The sequence below is a fragment of the Myxocyprinus asiaticus genome, chromosome 40 (genome assembly GCF_019703515.2).
Source record: "Myxocyprinus asiaticus isolate MX2 ecotype Aquarium Trade chromosome 40, UBuf_Myxa_2, whole genome shotgun sequence".
Taxonomy (NCBI): Eukaryota; Metazoa; Chordata; class Actinopteri; order Cypriniformes; family Catostomidae; genus Myxocyprinus; species Myxocyprinus asiaticus.
Window position 1 is genome coordinate 6,822,954 of NC_059383.1, and position 17,987 is coordinate 6,840,940.

The window sequence follows — 17,987 nt, forward strand, 5'->3', positions numbered from 1 at the left end:
TGAAATCTTCAGTTTTTTGGCAGTTTCAAGCATTGTATAGTCTTCATTTCTCAAAACAATGATTGACTGATGAGTTTCTAGAGAAAGCTGTTTCTTTTTTGCTATTTTTGACCAAATATTGACCTTAAGACATGCCAGTCTATTGCATACTGTGACAACTCAAAAACAAAGACAATGTTAAGCTTCATTTAACGAACCAAATAGCTTTTAACTGTGTTTGGTATAATGGCAAGTGATTTTCTAGCACCAAATTAGCAATTTAGCATGATTACTCAAGGATAAGGTGTTGGAGTGTTGGCTGCTGGAAATGGGGTCAGAAGTGACTTTTTTTCAAATAGTGATGGTGCTGTTTTTTTACATCGTCAATGTCCTGACTATACTTTGTGATCAGATGAATGCCACTTTGGTGAACTAAAATACCAATATCCTTCTGAAACCGCTAAATCTGTACATTATTCCAAAGTTCTGGCCACCAGTGTTTATGTAATACCCACTAAAAACAACTTTTTGGTCACTTTTTAACTGGCCAGGATGGGAGACCAAATTAAACTAGATAAGATCAACACAACCACAAGCTTAGGCAAGTTTTTTGCTATTTATTTATTTTGAGCTAAGGTAAAATGACTAGGACATATGATATCACTATTGCGCAATGAGCCTTGAAGGTTTTTGGATCATATATGGGATTCGGTAATATTTCAGTCCCTCAGACTTTTTAAAGTGATGGTTCACTAAGATTAAATGTTAAAAGCTTTTGAAAAGTTGTTTGTCCATTATAATGAATTAAAAGAACTATTGCTTTAATAAATCTTGATCATAAAACAAGACATTATTTCTATCTTTATTCCAAGCATTTTGTCATGTTCCTGAGGCACTTCACTGAATTTGTACCTAGAAAATAAATAAAATGTGCACACTATTTATTTTTTATAAAATACCATGTTTTAAAAATGTGTCCATCAGTCTGAAGTCAACAATTTCAGCCTATAAAAATGTTGGTTCCACCCATATGTGAAATTATGCAGAATTTATATAATTCATCTTTCTTCAACAGCCTGGTGCAGAAACATGTGTGTGTGTATATATATATAATCAGAATTTGTATTAATATTTTGATATGCATCATAGTCAGGGTTTGAATCCATAAATATATAAAGAATATTAATTCATGCATGATTACTATTATATTGGATTATTAAAATGGGAACACAATTTTAAAAAAAAATCACTATTTTCTGCTGAGCAATGCCTGACTTTAAGGGTGAGCACAAAAGTTTTAGTTAAAATCTGAATTTAAAGCATTTTAAACCAAAATAATGAGACCACAAACACACAGTTTGCCTAGCTCCATCAGATAGAACTTAAGCGCTATATCTGTTTATGAGCAACATTCGGTGGTTTATGAATGTAATGATTAAGTAAACCGAATTCACAAATCCTACTATGGCGAAGGAGAATGGGTCCTTCATATTTATTAGGAAATGCAAATATTGATTGTAACCTTCTAATGGCGAAAGTTTGATTTCTTAATATTAATTAGAGTATGCTAACATTGCTTGGTAATCTTCCAATGGCGTAATCCTGACTCATGAATATTTAGTACAATACCTTCGTCATAGTAGGAGTCGTGAATTCAAGGGTGGATTTTTTTTTCCCCCCATTGACACACTCACACGACCAAAGCGCCTGCGTGTTCACCTCATGAACTCATGAACGAACACAATGGCGGGGAAGAAGTTCAGGTTTAATGATGAATGTTAACGAATATATATGAACCGCTCTTTTGGAAAAAGACGTGAATTTAAGTTCACACCGGAGTTTCGGAGTTGGTGCAGTCCACACACGCGTTTCAAGTGTTGGACCCAGCTCGCATGTGAGTCGACTGATATACAGCATGTATTTCATGCAAAGACTGATACAGAATTATTTTACAATGTAACTAGATGTGTTATCAAAACATATGTATGAGGGTTATGCAAATTGCATTTTCTGGTGATAAATGCATTATATGCACGGGGGTTTAACAGAACATGATCTTTTTTCGCAGATTATCATGTCTTTAACACGAATGTTGAACAGACTGTGTGGATCTGTGCATTGGAAACAAGGCTTTGAGTGTTTGGCAGCCAGTGGCACTCTTACACAGAGAAAGAGACTGCAGCATACTGCAACACATGCAACTTCATGCAACTATCGACTGCAGCATGACTGCTTGGGTGAGATACAGTTCCTCCGCACAATATCAAGAACATGTTACTTTCCTCATTTCTCATACAGCTTTGCATTGCATGTGCATTCCCAGATAGACGTTGCATTGTAAAACTGAAATGTTGCACATTATTGTCATTGCATTTAAAATGTCACAAATATGTAAAATACACACACACACACACACACACACACATATATATAAAATCTAGATTAGAAGCTAGATATCTTGGTTGAAATTACATGTCAAGCAGAGCCAGCTGTGTCCTGCATTGTGACAGGCAATAAACTTAATCTAAAACTATTTTAAACAGCATTTTCTAAATCTTGTATAATTATTATGCATGCACATTTGAATATTTGTACTTTTGAAAGTTCACTTGTCACTGCATATGTCAGGATTATTAAAATCAATTAATAAAAATAATTTAATGACAGTAGAAATGTCATGTGGTGTAACCATTAATTAAGCAAGGGATAATATATAGTCAGCAGGTTGTTATCACAAAATAAAGCTCGACAAGGTGATTATGACCCCGACGCAAAGTGCTTATTACAGTGCTACTATCCAAATGAATAAATACATGGACATAATACATTGATTTGCATTGAAATTATTTGATTATTTTACTTGATCACACTTGAGATCACACAGTGATCAGAGAAGCAGGAACAATGGCTCGCAGAACCCGGATGAGCGGTCTGATACGTGGATGTGCGGTTGTTACTGAGCAGTATCAGACCGCTAGATGGCGCCATTGACCAATCAGAATTGAGTATTCCAGAGAGGCGTGTAATAAAATGTATTAAAATACTTTCCTTGCACCTTGAATACATACAATAAGTTTATGCAACATAATTATTAATTTCAAAAAAGTTCAGACATTTGTCAAGGTAAAATTATTTTAAAATAATATTTTTCATGAATTTTGAGTCACAAATATTAAGAAGTTTTCTCAGGATTACTCCATTTGACCCAAACAAAATGTGCATAAAAATAAAATATCCATAAATATGTCAAAATATGTATACTTAATGATATTAAATATTTCATAATGAGTTTTTTTTTTTTTTTTTAACAGTCTAAAGGTCTAAAGGCATCCTCTCCGTTTTAAGTTTTTTTTTTTTTTTTTTTTTTGTCACATGACAGCAGAATGGCTTTCTGCATGTTGGTTATACCACATGACATTGATTTGGTGGACAAACATTTGTAAAAAAAATATTTTAAAACAAAATTGTTTCACTGTTTATTTTTGTAATAAATAATGCTAAGGTTATTCTGCACTACTAATGCCAACATTCTGTTTTTCAAGGATTTCAGCTCTTGATCAGACTTTTTTTTTTTTTTAAACTGTCTCCGGAGGGTTACACCACTTGACATTTTTTACTTTTTAATTCCCAGAAAAAAATCTTATAATTATTTTGAATTCAATAATTGAAAACATGTTCATCTTAGTAGTAGTGTATTCAAGTAATTGTCTATTGAATTGCATTTGTAATGTATTTTTTAAATAATTGTATAGATCTGGACAAAAATATTAGCACGTGACATCATTGACCCACATACTATATTATATTATTATATTATTAACTGTATGTATAAATTTGGTAGCACTCTACAATAAGGTTGTATTTGTTAACATTAGTTAACTACATTAGTTAACATGAACTAACAATGAAAAATTATTTCACTGTACTTAATAATCTTAGTTAATTTTAATTAATGAAAGGGTGTATTATGTTAACATTAGGCTAGTTAATGCATTATGAACTAACAATGAACAATTGGATTTTCATAAAGTAACATAAACCAAGACTTATAAATGTTGTAAAAAATATTCCTTATTATTTTGTTCATAATACCTAATGCAGCATTTACTAATGTTAATTGAAAATGTTACCAGAAATTTTAACCTAAAAATCTCATGTCAGTGTTACGATAGCTACTTATAGAAACAGATGGATATTGCACCATTGTAACACAATCAACTAAAACAGTAACTAAACAACTGACATACACAGAACAAAACACAGTGCTTAAATTCACACAAATCAGGAAAACAAGACAACCAACGACAGAAAAGAAACAGATCACAAAACTAATAAAAGAACAGTCAATAACACAACTAATAAAGCAAAAGACCAAACAAAACAGTACACATGACATACCATGAAGGTCACATGACACAGGGAATTCACATGGCATGATTAAATCACATGACAACACTCGGAAAATAACAAGACTGACTAGACATGACTGAGATCAAAATAAAAGACCTTTACCATAAAGCTCGTTGAACAAACTCAGGGTTTCAGGATTGGTTTCGAGTTGACAAAACCAATCCAATCAGGCTTTATTGGTACCATGATGCAGCTCATCAACTTTCTGTCAACTCAGGCTTTGATCCAGAGTTTAAAATTGGTTTATGCGCTCGTGCACGTGAATGAGTTTGCAGCGAACAGCCAATCACGTGAAACACAGAGCGCGTGATTCAGACTCACTTCTTGCAAGATTTACCTCTCCGCTAAAGGCTGATCGTTATGCAAATATGAAGAACTATATATACATTTAAACAGCACAACAAGAGATTTTTATGAAAAATGAAAGTGCATTTACTCTGCACAAGCAATCTCCATGAAATCATGAAGGATTAAAATGCATTATTTACACAGCACAAGGATCACTTTACAATTATAAAGAATTTAAAGACATTTACACAGCAACAAGAAACAATGTGGCTACTGTGAGACCTCAAGAGGACCGCTGCAAACTAATTCTGAATGTGATCAAATATAAAACGGCTGTGATATCAGTGCAAAGTACAAGTGAATTCATATATGTCCACAACAAGAATATACAGGCTTCATTTTAAAATATAAAAGCTTTTATATTCATTTAAATTGCAAGCTTAATATTGTTAAATGCTATTACAAATTAATATAGGCTTCTATTGAATAATTAAAATGGGAGCACTCAGAATACTCTATGCTGTAATTGGTTTGCAATAATAAGACATATATACAGGTGCATCTCAATAAATTAGAATGTCGTGGAAAAGTTCATTTATTTCAGTAATTCAACTCAAATTGTGAAACTCGTGTATTAAATTCAGTGCACACAGACTGAAGTAGTTTAAGTCTTTGGTTCTTTTAATTGTGATGATTTTGGCTCACATTTAACAAAAACCCACCAATTCACTATCTCAAAAAATTAGAATATGGTGACATGCCAATCAGCTAATCAACTCAAAACACCTGCAAAGGTTTCCTGAGCCTTCAAAATGGTCTCTCAGTTTGGTTCACTAGGCTACACAATCATGGGGAAGACTGCTGATCTGACAGTTGTCCAGAAGACAATCATTGACACCCTTCACAAGGAGGGTAAGCCACAAACATTCATTGCCAAAGAAGCTGGCTGTTCACAGAGTGCTGTATCCAAGCATGTTAACAGAAAGTTGAGTGGAAGGAAAAAGTGTGGAAGAAAAAGATGCACAACCAACCGAGAGAACCGCAAGCCTTATGATTGTCAAGCAAAATCGATTCAAGAATTTGGGTGAACTTCACAAGGAATGGACTGAGGCTGGGGTCAAGGCATCAAGAGCCACCACACACAGACGTGTCAAGGAATTTGGCTACAGTTGTCGTATTCCTCTTGTTAAGCCACTCCTGAACCACAGACAACGTCAGAGGCGTCTTACCTAGGCTAAGGAGAAGAAGAACTGGACTGTTGCCCAGTGGTCCAAAGTCCTCTTTTCAGGTGAGAGCAAGTTTTGTATTTCATTTGGAAACCAAGGTCCTAGAGTCTGGAGGAAGGGTGGAGAAGCTCATAGCCCAAGTTGCTTGAAGTCCAGTGTTAAGTTTCCACAGTCTGTGATGATTTGGGGTGCAATGTCATCTGCTGGTGTTGGTCCATTGTGTTTTTTGAAAACCAAAGTCACTGCACCCGTTTACCAAGAACGTTTGGAGCACTTCATGCTTCCTTCTGCTGACCAGCTTTTTAAAGATGCTGATTTCATTTTCCAGCAGGATTTGGCACCTGCCCACACTGCCAAAAGCACCAAAAGTTGGTTAAATGACCATGGTGTTGGTGTGCTTGACTGGCCAGCAAACTCACCAGACCTGAACCCCATAGAGAATCTATGGGGTATTGTCAAGAGGAAAATGAGAAACAAGAGACCAAAAAATGCAGATGAGCTGAAGGCCACTGTCAAAGAAACCTGGGCTTCCATACCACCTCAGCAGTGCCACAAACTGATCACCTCCATGCCACGCCAAATTGAGGCAGTAATTAAAGCAAAAGGAGCCCCTACCAAGTATTGAGTACATATACAGTAAAAGAACATACTTTCCAGAAGGCCAACAATTCACTAAAAAATTTTTTTTTATTGGTCTTATGATGTATTCTAATTTTTTGAGATAGTGTATTGGTGGGTTTTTGTTAAATGTGAGCCAAAATCATCACAATTAAAAGAACCAAAGACTTAAACTACTTCAGTCTGTGTGCACTGAATTTATTTAATACACGAGTTTCACAATTTGAGTTGAATTACTGAAATAAATGAACTTTTCCACGACATTCTAATTTATTGAGATGCACCTGTATATTTTTATATATATATTTATTTTATTTTTTTTGAAGACTTATTTGGTGTACCACTAATTTTTAAGTTAAAGTGAAATACTTTGTTCGTCCCTTTCCTATGAAAGAAGTGTATTGGGAGGCATTCATCCTTTCTATAACCATCTTGTGGAGTGTTTAAAGGAGCAATATGTAATATATTTACTGTACTAAAGCATAAAATGATCATAATATGTTATCAGAGATTTAGGAAACATGCTAAGTTGAAATACTGGCTTCTCCGAAAACAGTGGTACAGCCAGTATATTCTACTTTGAAATGTCCGTTCCAGGCTGGAATTTCTGTTTGTGTTTTGTCCTGTGTGATCCCGCCCACTGCCCATTTCTCAATAGTATTTCGACACCTCAGGTTGCCAGATTTGAAACAAGTTAGCGGGCAAACACAGCACGCTGCAGCCATGGAAGCCAGAAATACATCTAGCTAACATTGACAGAGTTATAAAAAGCCACATGAGCTGGTTTATAATTTGCAAACAATAAAAACATTGCAAATGTGTATACATTAGCTATCAACTTGCAGTGTAAGGCTCGTTGCTTGCCATTGTCAGTTTGCTCGTTCCTGTTGCGTGTCCTCAATCTGACAACCCGCTTGAGCTTCGAGTCTGGGGAGGAGGGGGCGGGGGAGACAATTCTCTCCAATATTTTGAATTTGGACTGCAGTACCCATTTTAAACGCTTGATGTCAGTATTACTTATTGCTCCTTTAAGCTTTTAATATTTTAAAATCGATCACTATCGGCAGGCATTATATTAATCCATCTTACTAGCTCTTTTATAGAAAGTCTAATATTACCGTTATTCCGTTTATATTTTCATAGACATTTTTCATTTTATGGCTAGTGTAGGTAAATGAAAAATAATTACAGTGTAATTAAAATACAAGACTCCATTGGCCAAAAATCTGTTTAAATAATTTATTATGAATAGTTGATTTTGTGGATTTCTAAGATTTATTCTGTAAAGTTCATTTTAGGAGACATGTGGGAGTGACTTCAAAATGTCAGAGATGTCACTTTGCTCACAGCTGATTGGTTCTGTATCTGTTAGCGATCTGTAACCCAGAACAAAACCTGCTGCGGAGATGGTTAGCCGTGTAGCGTAAGTTGCTATGGTGATGAACACGGCTAAAAGCCGACCAACTTTCATGATACCTAAAACCCGGGATTGACACAAACTAAACTGAATATTACCAGGCCCCTGACAACATGATAAACAGAACATGACCAGATATTTTACTATACATGTATAAATGTTGCATTATTATTAAATGTGTTGATCTTATGCAGAAATTATATTTGATGTAATTTGTTCGTTAAAATTCTTTCTCGTATCCCAGCTTAATATGCAGAGACAACTAAAAGTAAACTATTTCTAGGTTTACTTCAACTAAAATTGTTACACTGTGATGCTATCAAACATTGCTCTGTTTGTTTGAGCAGCCCAACACAGCAACATTGACTCAACCAGTGGTGTTGTTTGGGGGCGGGACTATCTGTTTGTAACCAATGGAAAACAGGGAATTTTCTGAAATCAGTTTGAAAACAGTGATTATTTTTACACACTTCACGCTTAAATTGCACATCATCATAAACAGCTGTAATAAACAGAAGCAATAGTTAAAAAACAATCATAAAATGAATTTGTATTTCCACAGAGCTCAACTATTGTGGTCTTGTAATGCACTTCGACTATGTGTGGCTGAGAGATCACTGCCGCTCGTCTTCATGCTTCAACTCGAAAACAAACCAGCGTAACCTGGACACTGCCAGCATTGATCTGAATATCAGACCTTTAAAGAGCAGAGTGGATGAAGATAACCTCTTCCTCACATGTAAGTGCACTATATGAATTGAAAGGATAGTTTACCCAAAAATGGTAAAAATTCTCTCATTTACTCAACCTTGTGTTGTTCCAAACCCATATGCTGTTTTTCTTCCGTCGAACACAAAAGAAATTTCATACAATCTTCATGCAGCTTTTTCTTTTCCATACAACGAAGGGTCATAGTGACCAAAAAAACAAAACAAACAAACAGTATATACAACTCATGCACTAAATTCTAAGTTTTCTAAGGTCATATGATCGCTTTTTGAAAAGACCAAAATTTAAGTCGTTCACTAAAAAACTTTTTCTAAATTATCATTTTCTATTCTGCATTTCAAACTGGCATGCTGTGTTTCGTTCTTGTTTGGTTTGTCATTTTGCAATATAATAGTTCAGTCATACAAATTAAGGAGGTCTTGTGCTATGGTCAATAACATTTAACATGGTTGCAAGAACTAAGATTAGTTTAATTCAAAATAGATAAATTGCAAATCACACCCATTTATCCACAAAAAAGTGGATTAAAGGCTGAGATATCCAAAAGGTTCATCTTTTATTGGTTCACTAGTACAAATGGGCAAGATCAAAATGTTTTGGTCCCAGCGGACCTTCTTCAGTGTTACAACATTTAGTCTCAATTAGGGATGTTCCGATATCGATTCAGAAAAAACAAACAGGAGAATTTGACCCCAAACAATATCTGTGTAATTTGGTACTGTAATCTTTTTTTTTTTTTTTTTTTAATAAATGTAATAACACTAACTTCACTTAATTAAAAACTCTATAAAGTTTAAGTTTAAAGTTTTTTGGGGGGTTGTGGTATTTTTTTAAATTTTTTTTTTTTTTTTTTGACCTTATTTACCTCTAAATGAATAAACTACACCATTAATTTTCATATAAAATAAGAACATTTTATGTCATCCTAACTTCAGTGAAGATCTACATTTCTCAATTTAATTCAGGGAGAAAATGTGAAAAAGGTGTCGTGCATTGGGGCAGATTGCTTCCATCTGCTGGGAAAAAAAAAAGTTTAAATTAAAATGAACCTGAAATTATACAATTATAACCAGTAGATTGCTGCAGAGGTCCACTCATTTGTCTGGTTGTAGCAAACAGATTTTTTTTTCTTATCACAAGTTCTGCATTTGGATATATATATATATATACTTAGACATGATTGTCACAATTTTTGTCACAGTTTAGTATTTTTTTGGTTTGAGGTGTTTTGAAGTGTCAGATTTTGCAATGATGCCACATTATGATTACAAACCATGGTGTTACAAAGAGAAAACTTGGAGTAAAATTTGTTACCTATAATTTATTTCAAACATTCCAATTGAATAAAGCAATGGAATAAATTAATAAAAAAATAAAACCAACAGCAATAAACAGGAATGAACAGTGATAACTAATTTTGTGTACAAACATAAGACTTAGAATAACATTCTGCTCCCACACCTAGATGTAAACTTTCTCAAAGTGGAAAAAATGTAACTGTCTAAAACTTGGCCTTTGATCTGTGTGTGTGCGTGCATGTGTGTAAGCATGCTTGGTGTGTGCTAAGTATTTTTGCCTCACACTTTCATTTATGTGTGTGTGTGTGTGTGTGTGTGTGAGCACGTGTGTTATGCATTGTGGTTAAGTTATAGTATTACCCCTTCATTTCTGTGTTTGTGTGTTCTGCATTGTGGCTGATTTATTGATTTTATTTGACAAATAATTAAAAAAAAAAAATGTTTTATCCTCCCACCCATTCATTTCCTATGTGGGGTCAAATTTTACCCCGACCACCACCACACAACCTCAATCCAGCCCAATTTTTTTGTGTGTGTGTTTGTATTGATCGCAAATGTAGGAAAAGTCACCAAATCTCATTCCACTGGGATTAAAAGAAACTATGTTTTTTAAGGAAGTAAAAAAGTTAAAAAGTGGTAATTTTTGACCCCAAAGCTACATAAGGGTTAAAAGCCACAGGAACAAGTTAACAGGTAAACAAAATTGATCAAACAGGATGAAATAAAATGCTTAGTCTCAAATCCTTTTTCATTAAATAACTCTTAATCTTGTTAAACTTCCTTGTATTTAATATACAGTTGAAGTCAGAAGTTTACATACACCTTAGCCAAATACATTTAAACTCAGTTTTTCACAATTCTTGACATTTAATCATAGAAAACATTCCCTGTCTTAGGTCAGTTAGGATCACTACTTTATTTTAAGCATGTGAAATGTCAGAATAATAGTAGAGAGACTGATTTATTTCAGCTTTTATTTCTTTCATCACATTCCCAGTGGGTCAGAAGTTTACATACAATTTGTTAGTATTTGGTAGCATTGCCTTTAAATTGTTTAACTTGGGTCAGATGTTTTGGGTAGCCTTCCACAAGCTTCTCAAAATAAGTTGCTGGAATTTTAGCCCATTCCTCCAGACAGAACTGGTGTAACTGAGTCAGGTTTGTAGGCCTCCTTGCTCACACACACTTTTTCAGTTCTGCTCACAAATTTTCTATCGGACTGAGGTCAGGGCTGTGTTATGGCCACTCCAATACCTTGACTTTGTTGTTCTTAAGCCATTTTGCCACAACTTTGGAGGTATGCTTGGGGTCATTGTCCATTTGGAAGACCCATTTGCGACCGAGCTTTAACATCCTGACTGATGTCTTGAGATGTTGCTTAAATATATCCACATAATTTTCCTTCCTCATGATGCCATCTATTTTGTGAAGTGCACCAGTCCCTCCTGCAGCAAAGCACCCCCACAACATGATGCTGCCACCCCCATGCTTCACGGTTGGGATGGTGTTCTTCGGCTTGCAAGCCTCACACTTTTTCCTCCAAACTTAACGATGGTCATTATGGCCAGAAAGTTCCTTTTTTTTGTTGTTTTTTTTGTTTCCTCGGACCAGAGGAAATTTCTCCAAAAAGTAAGATCTTTGTCCCCATGTGCACTTGCAAACTGTAGTCTGGTGTTTTTATGGCAGTTTTGAAGCATTGGCTTCTTCCTTGCTGAGCAGCCTTTCAGGTTATGTCGATACAGGACTCGTTTTACTGTGGATATAGATACTTGTCTACCTGTTTCCTCAAGCATCCACGAGGCCCATCGCTGTTGTTCTGGGATTGATTTGCACTTTTCGCACCAAACTATGTTCATCTCTAGGAGACAGAATGTGTCTCCTTCCTGAGCGGTATGATGGCTGCGTGGTCCCATGGAGTTTATACTTGCGTACTATTGTTTGTACAGATGAACGTGGTACCTTCAGGCGTTTGGTAATTGCTCCCAAGGATGAACCAGACTTGTGGAGGTCCACAATTTTTTTTTTTTCTTAGATCTTTGCTAATTTCTTTTGATTTTCGCATGATGTCAAGCAAAGAGACACTGAGTTTGAAGTTAGGCCTTAAAATATATCCACAGGTACACCTTATATTCAGTACACCTCCTATCAGAAGCTAATTGTCTAAAGGCTTGACATAATTTTCTGGAATTTTCCAAGCTGCATAAAGGCACAGATAACTTGGTGAATGTAAACTTCTGACCCACTGGAATTGTGATAGTCAATTAAAAGTGAAACAATCTGTCTGTAACAATTGTTGGAAAAATTACTTGTATCATGTACAAAGTAGATGTCCTAAACGACTTACCAAAACTGTAGTTTGCTAATTAAATCTGTGGAGTGGTTAAATTAGTTTTAATGACTTCAACCTAAGTGTATGTAAACTTCTGACATCAACTATAACTCAAGTGCATATGAGACAATTGTATGACTTCAAAATCTTGGAATATTGTGCATTAGTCTTTTATGGTGTTTATAGGGGGGCTTTTTTGGAGCAAGACAGACATGGTCACTGAACTGGCTTTGCATGGAAAACAGCTGCATGAATTCTTCAAAAAAATTGTCATTTTGTCAAATAACAGCATGCAGTTTTGGAACAACATGAGATTGAGAAATAATGACAGAATTTATTTTTCTACTATTCCTTTAAGACAGTGCCTGGAATACAGGCAGTTGTTAATTTTTACTTTTTTGTTTGTCATGTCAGCACACATACAGTAGTATCTTGTTCCTCATTTCCCAGAGAACATCCTGGTTTTCAAAATATATTTGTGCAATAAACAAAACAAAAGCGCATAAAAATTCACCCTTACATAACATGCATTCGATGCACACTGAGGTTCTCTGTAAGATATTGTTGTAATTGGGTTAATCCATCTCAAGTGGTCCAATACAGGTTACTTGACCATTTAACATTTTCCTAATTGTTTTTAGTGATTTGGTATTGGTATTACAAAACCACCAGTTTTTTATTTTTATTTTACTTGGTTTAACCACGCCGGCCATCTTTGTGTCATGGCGCATGACAAATTTTGGTTATACAGCGGTTTACTGAAACCTCAGTATCTCGGCTCAGGATGGTCCTCACTCCTTGGAACAAAAAACGATCTCTAGAGCACATTACAAGCTACATGTACATAAACATTTTACACATTCCTGTTCCTTATACTTAAAACGTCCTAATGTAATGCTCAAGATTGCTCAAATTTCCACTTTTAGGGACAATTTATAATGGGAAGTGTTTCAGTCTCAGTCCTAAATTTTTTCAGGGGGTACAGTGTGCATGCAGAACATTTCAGGTTTGAGACTTCTCAATGACAGCTTTGCAGATCCTTGGCATTCTAGCTGTCAGTTTGTCCAGATACTCAGGTGACATTTCACCCCACACTTCCTGTAGCACTTGCCTTAGATGTGGCTGTCTTGTCGGGCACTTCTCACACACATTACAGTCTAGCTGATCCCACAAAAGCTCAATGGGGTTAAGATCCAGAACACTCTTTTCCAATTATCTGTTGTCCAATGTCTGTTTCTTTGCCCGCTCTAACCTTTTCTTTTTGTTTTTCTGTTTCTAAAGTGTCTTTTTCTTTGCAATTCTTCCCATAAGGCCTGCACCCCTGAGTCTTCTCTTTACTGTTGTACATGAAACTGGTGTTGAGTGGGTAGAATTCAATGAAGCTGTCAGCTGAGGACATGTGAGGTGTCTATTCCTCAAACTAGAGACTCTGATGTACTTATCCTCTTGTTTAGTTGTACATCTGGTCTTCCACATCTCTTTCTGTCCTAGTTAGAGCCAGTTGTCCTTTGTCTTTGAAGACTGTAGTGTACACCTTTGTATGAAATCTTCAGTTTTTTGGCAATTTCAAGCATTGTATAGTCTTCATTCCTCAAAACAGTGATTGAGTTTCTAGAGAAAGCTGTTTCTTTTTTTTGTCATATTTGACGTAATATTGACCTTAAGACATGCCAGACTATTGCATACTGTGGCAACTTGTTTAAGGAGGATTTTAAAGGAGAAAAAAAGTTTTGATTCCGAAAAGAAAACAAAAACTAGTTTTAAAGAATAGAATAAATAAACTTTTAGTGTGTCTTTTCAATTACTTCTTTCTAATTACTATAAGTGTTTAACATGTTACATTTGCCAGAATGACATTTGAACAATAATTGATCAAAATCAGTTAAATTCTTCATTTAACTTTCCTAAGAACGTAAAGCACATTTTCAGTTAAATTGGTATTTATGTGTATAATTTGGATGTGTTAATAATGAGAAATGAAAAGGAGAGAAAGTCATAACAGGTTTACCAGAGGTATTTTTTTCAGCTGTTTTTTTTTCTTAAATTATGGTTTAAGTACTGTTCACCTGGAGGAGAGGTCATTTTTTTTTTTTTTCAGCTTCAATACGGAACTGAACAACATGCAGGATGTCCTGTATGTTGACCAGGGTATTTCTATGCTGTACCAGCAATGATGGGTAAATAGTGTCAGTATTAGCAGTAATTCTTGCTCCTGCCAAATGATGAGGGCCACGGATTTCTTTGAGCACTAAGGCTAACTCTTATTTATTTATTTTTTTTAAAAATACAACTTTTTTTCTCCTAATTTGGAATGCCCAATTCCCAATGTGCTTAAGTCCTCGTGGTCACGTAGTGATTCGCCTCAGTCCAGGTGGCGGAGGACGAATCCCAGTTGCCTCCATGTCTGAGATCGTCAACCTGCGCATCTTATCACGTGGCTTGTTGAGCGCATTGCCACGGAGACATAGCACGTGTGGAGGCTTCACGGCATCCAGCGCGGCAACCACGCTCAACTCCCCACGCGCTCCACCGAGAACGAACCACATTATAGCGATCACGAGTTGCTTAGGAGACCTGGCTGGGGTCACTCAGCACACCCTGGGATTCTAACTAGTGAACTAGTGAACTCCAGGGGTGGTAGCCAGCGTCTTTTACCACCGAGCTACCCAGGCTCCCCAAGGCTAACTCATTTTAACACATTTTAATACGAACTCATTTTAGCTAATCTAGCTAATGTGATTTCTGTGTGGCTCTTATCTTCAGATTCTCAGGTCCTTGGATAATGAGAGCATCTTCACAGCTGAAAGGCATAAATTCACTTTTCTCATTTAAAGAGCGAATAATGCATGTTCTTCCGTGGCCAACATGATGAAGCAGCTATTTGCCTAGAGAGCAGAGTGTTGATGTGAGACAGGTGTTATTTACGCGTGCGACAGTAGGAGGCGCTCCTGACTCAAGTGAGTCATGAGCAAAAACCCGAAGAGAATGCGCATCTAAACCATCTCTTACTCTAAACAAACAGCTGTCTGTATCACTTTATGTCAGGAAAATGCACTATTTCTTTTTTCAGATTTTTTTTTTCTTCAAATGTAACTAATCTGATTTCATTGGTTTTTATGTAACTGTAACAGATTAGTTACATATTTTTTCTATCCTGATTACCTAACACCATTACAAGTAATCCTGTACTCCCCAAGCCTGTTTTTGTTCCAAGGAGTGAGGACCATCCTGAGCCGAGATATTGAGGTTTCAGTAAACCGCTGTATGACCAAAATTTGCCATGACACAAAGATGGCCGGCGTGGTTAAACCAAGTAAAATAAAAATAAAAAAACTGGTGGTTATGTAATACCAATAGATGGAGGTAATCACTAAAAACAATTAGGAAAATTTAAAATGGTCAAGCAACCAACTTTAGAATTATTGGACCACTTCAGATGAACTGACCCAATTGCTTCAATGTGAAATCGAAGGACAAACCTCCTTTATCAGTGCCTTCATGTTTCAAACTTCTCCACAGATTGTTGTCTTATTGTGCTAAGATAAATTTAACACACTTCCAAAACAAAGATGATCTCTCTTTCCTGAGTAAAGATAAGTGTCTGTGAGAACGACAGAACATTGATTCTTGCGAAACTCTGTGGATACAGCCGAAAGACCACCTGTGAGATTCACTTTAAAGACGACTATATTATTGCAGTGAGGTGTAGTTACATAGTAACTGCTTTCCACACTTTCTGATACAGCTTTTGTGTCTGTTACTTTGGCCCAAGACTGGTGGTAGATTAGTGACATATCTCAATATGCATTAGTCAATGAAATATCTGTTGTCTAGTCTATAAAATAGATGTTGTCTTTGTAATTGCGGCTGTGTAAAAATATTTTTTCCCCAAAGCATCGAGATCTTTCTTTGAACGATCTCGATAACGATTCTTAAATCTAAAGATTTATCAATGCGTCAGCCCTCTACAATAAGAGTACATCACTCGCATATGTGACTATAAAAATGTCTCTGATTAGCCTCTGGGTGGTAAATGTTCAAATTTCACTCTCCAGTGATTAAGTAGTATAGTGGCGTAAATAAAGTTCAGCACCCAGATCTTTTCACTGCTTGTTAAAATAAAAGGTTGGTTTGACTTATTCCATGTAATGTGTGTCTAAAGAAGAGATATTCACAATCTATTTGTCATTTGAATAATGTCTCTTTTAATATCCTTTCTGTTCTTTGCAGTCAGTTATATATTTAATTCTGATCACACATAGCACAGATACAGTAAAATAGCCATTAAACTCCACTAATATGCACTCAAGCAAAACACTTCTGTGAGACGCTTGTTGAACTGCTGCTATTCTTAAAGAGACAAAACTGTTTTAGCTTTTGTTCTACATATCTATTTTTTTTTTCTCCCCAATTTGGAATGCCCAATTCCCAATGCGCTCTAAGTTCTTGTGGTGGCGAGTTGCCTCCGCATCTGAGACTGTCAACTCGTGCATCTTATCACGTGGCTTGTTGAGCACGTTACCGCGGAGACCTAGCGCGTGTGGAGGCTTCACACTATTCTCCGCGGCATCCACGCACAACTCGCCACGTGCCCCACCGAGAGTGAACCACATTATAGCGACCACGAGGAGGTTACCCCATGTGACTCTACCCTCCCTAGCACCCGGGCCAATTTGGTTGCTTAGGAGACCTGGCTGGAATCACTCAGCACGCCCTGAATTCGAACTCGCGACTCCAGGTGTGGTAGTCAGCGTCTTTACTTGCTGAGCTACCCAGGCCCCCATATCAATGTTAATACTTGTAAATGATACAAATTATGCATGTAAACAATAAACATTTAACAAAAATATGCAATTTCAAAACATCATATTTATTGATGTAATACATGGATTTGTATATTTTTAATGTCTCTGAAATGACTTGCTGCTTTGGCTGATTTTTGAACCCCTCTCCTTCTACCGCCTGTCATTTTTCACAATCAGATAAATTCTAGATGGATAAAATCAAGTCACACCCTCCTTTTTTCGTGTAGTTGAATACCCAGACTGATTACACTATAAATTCGGCGACAGGTTGTTGAAAATTCTGCTACTGAGATCGGTCTGTGCTTAGAGAAATTCAAACCACTGCCCCCAGTGGCCAAAGCTGGAAGTGTTGATGAGGTGAAATGTCCACAGGGTGTCGCCAATAGAGTTGTTTTTAGTTGTAAATGATGTAATTCGGTCAACTGGAATGCAGATTTTATAGAGCTATCAGTCGATTTACATTTTTAATTGATTTTAATTTTCGAATTAACTATGACCTGCAGGGTTGGGAGGGTTACTTTTGAAATGTATTCCACTACAGATTACAGAATACATGCTTTAAAATGTAATTTGTAACGTATTCCGTTAGATTACTCAAGGTCAGTAACGTATTCTAAATACTTTGGATTACTACAGCACTGATACAAAAATATGATCATGCCTGGTAACATGTGCATGTAAAATGGCTAGAAATAGCATTTTATCTTAGTGTAAAGCTGACAATTTACACAAGGTTTATTTCTATTTCTTCTGCTCCAAACTTACTTCAAACTTACTCCTCTGTCTGCTCGTATGAATGTAACACATCATAAGAAAGCGTTTCACTGCTGTTCAAATGCACTTTGGATCGCATCATTTATATGGATACATTTTTCCATCTGAAAGGAC

At 36.0% G+C, this 17,987-nt stretch overlaps 1 protein-coding gene across 1 annotated transcript in view; it reads left to right on the forward strand.

Moving 5' to 3' along the window:
- Positions 1-1,682: 1,682 nt before the first annotated feature.
- Positions 1,683-17,987, forward strand: part of LOC127430672 (trimethyllysine dioxygenase, mitochondrial-like) — a 28,706-nt gene continuing 12,401 nt past the window's right edge. Inside the window, exons 1-3 of the mRNA XM_051680620.1 lie at positions 1,683-1,873; positions 2,048-2,216; positions 8,501-8,677. Coding sequence (XP_051536580.1) covers positions 2,054-2,216; positions 8,501-8,677 — 340 coding nt within the window. The 5' untranslated portion in view covers positions 1,683-1,873; positions 2,048-2,053. The remainder of the gene's footprint in view (positions 1,874-2,047; positions 2,217-8,500; positions 8,678-17,987) is intronic.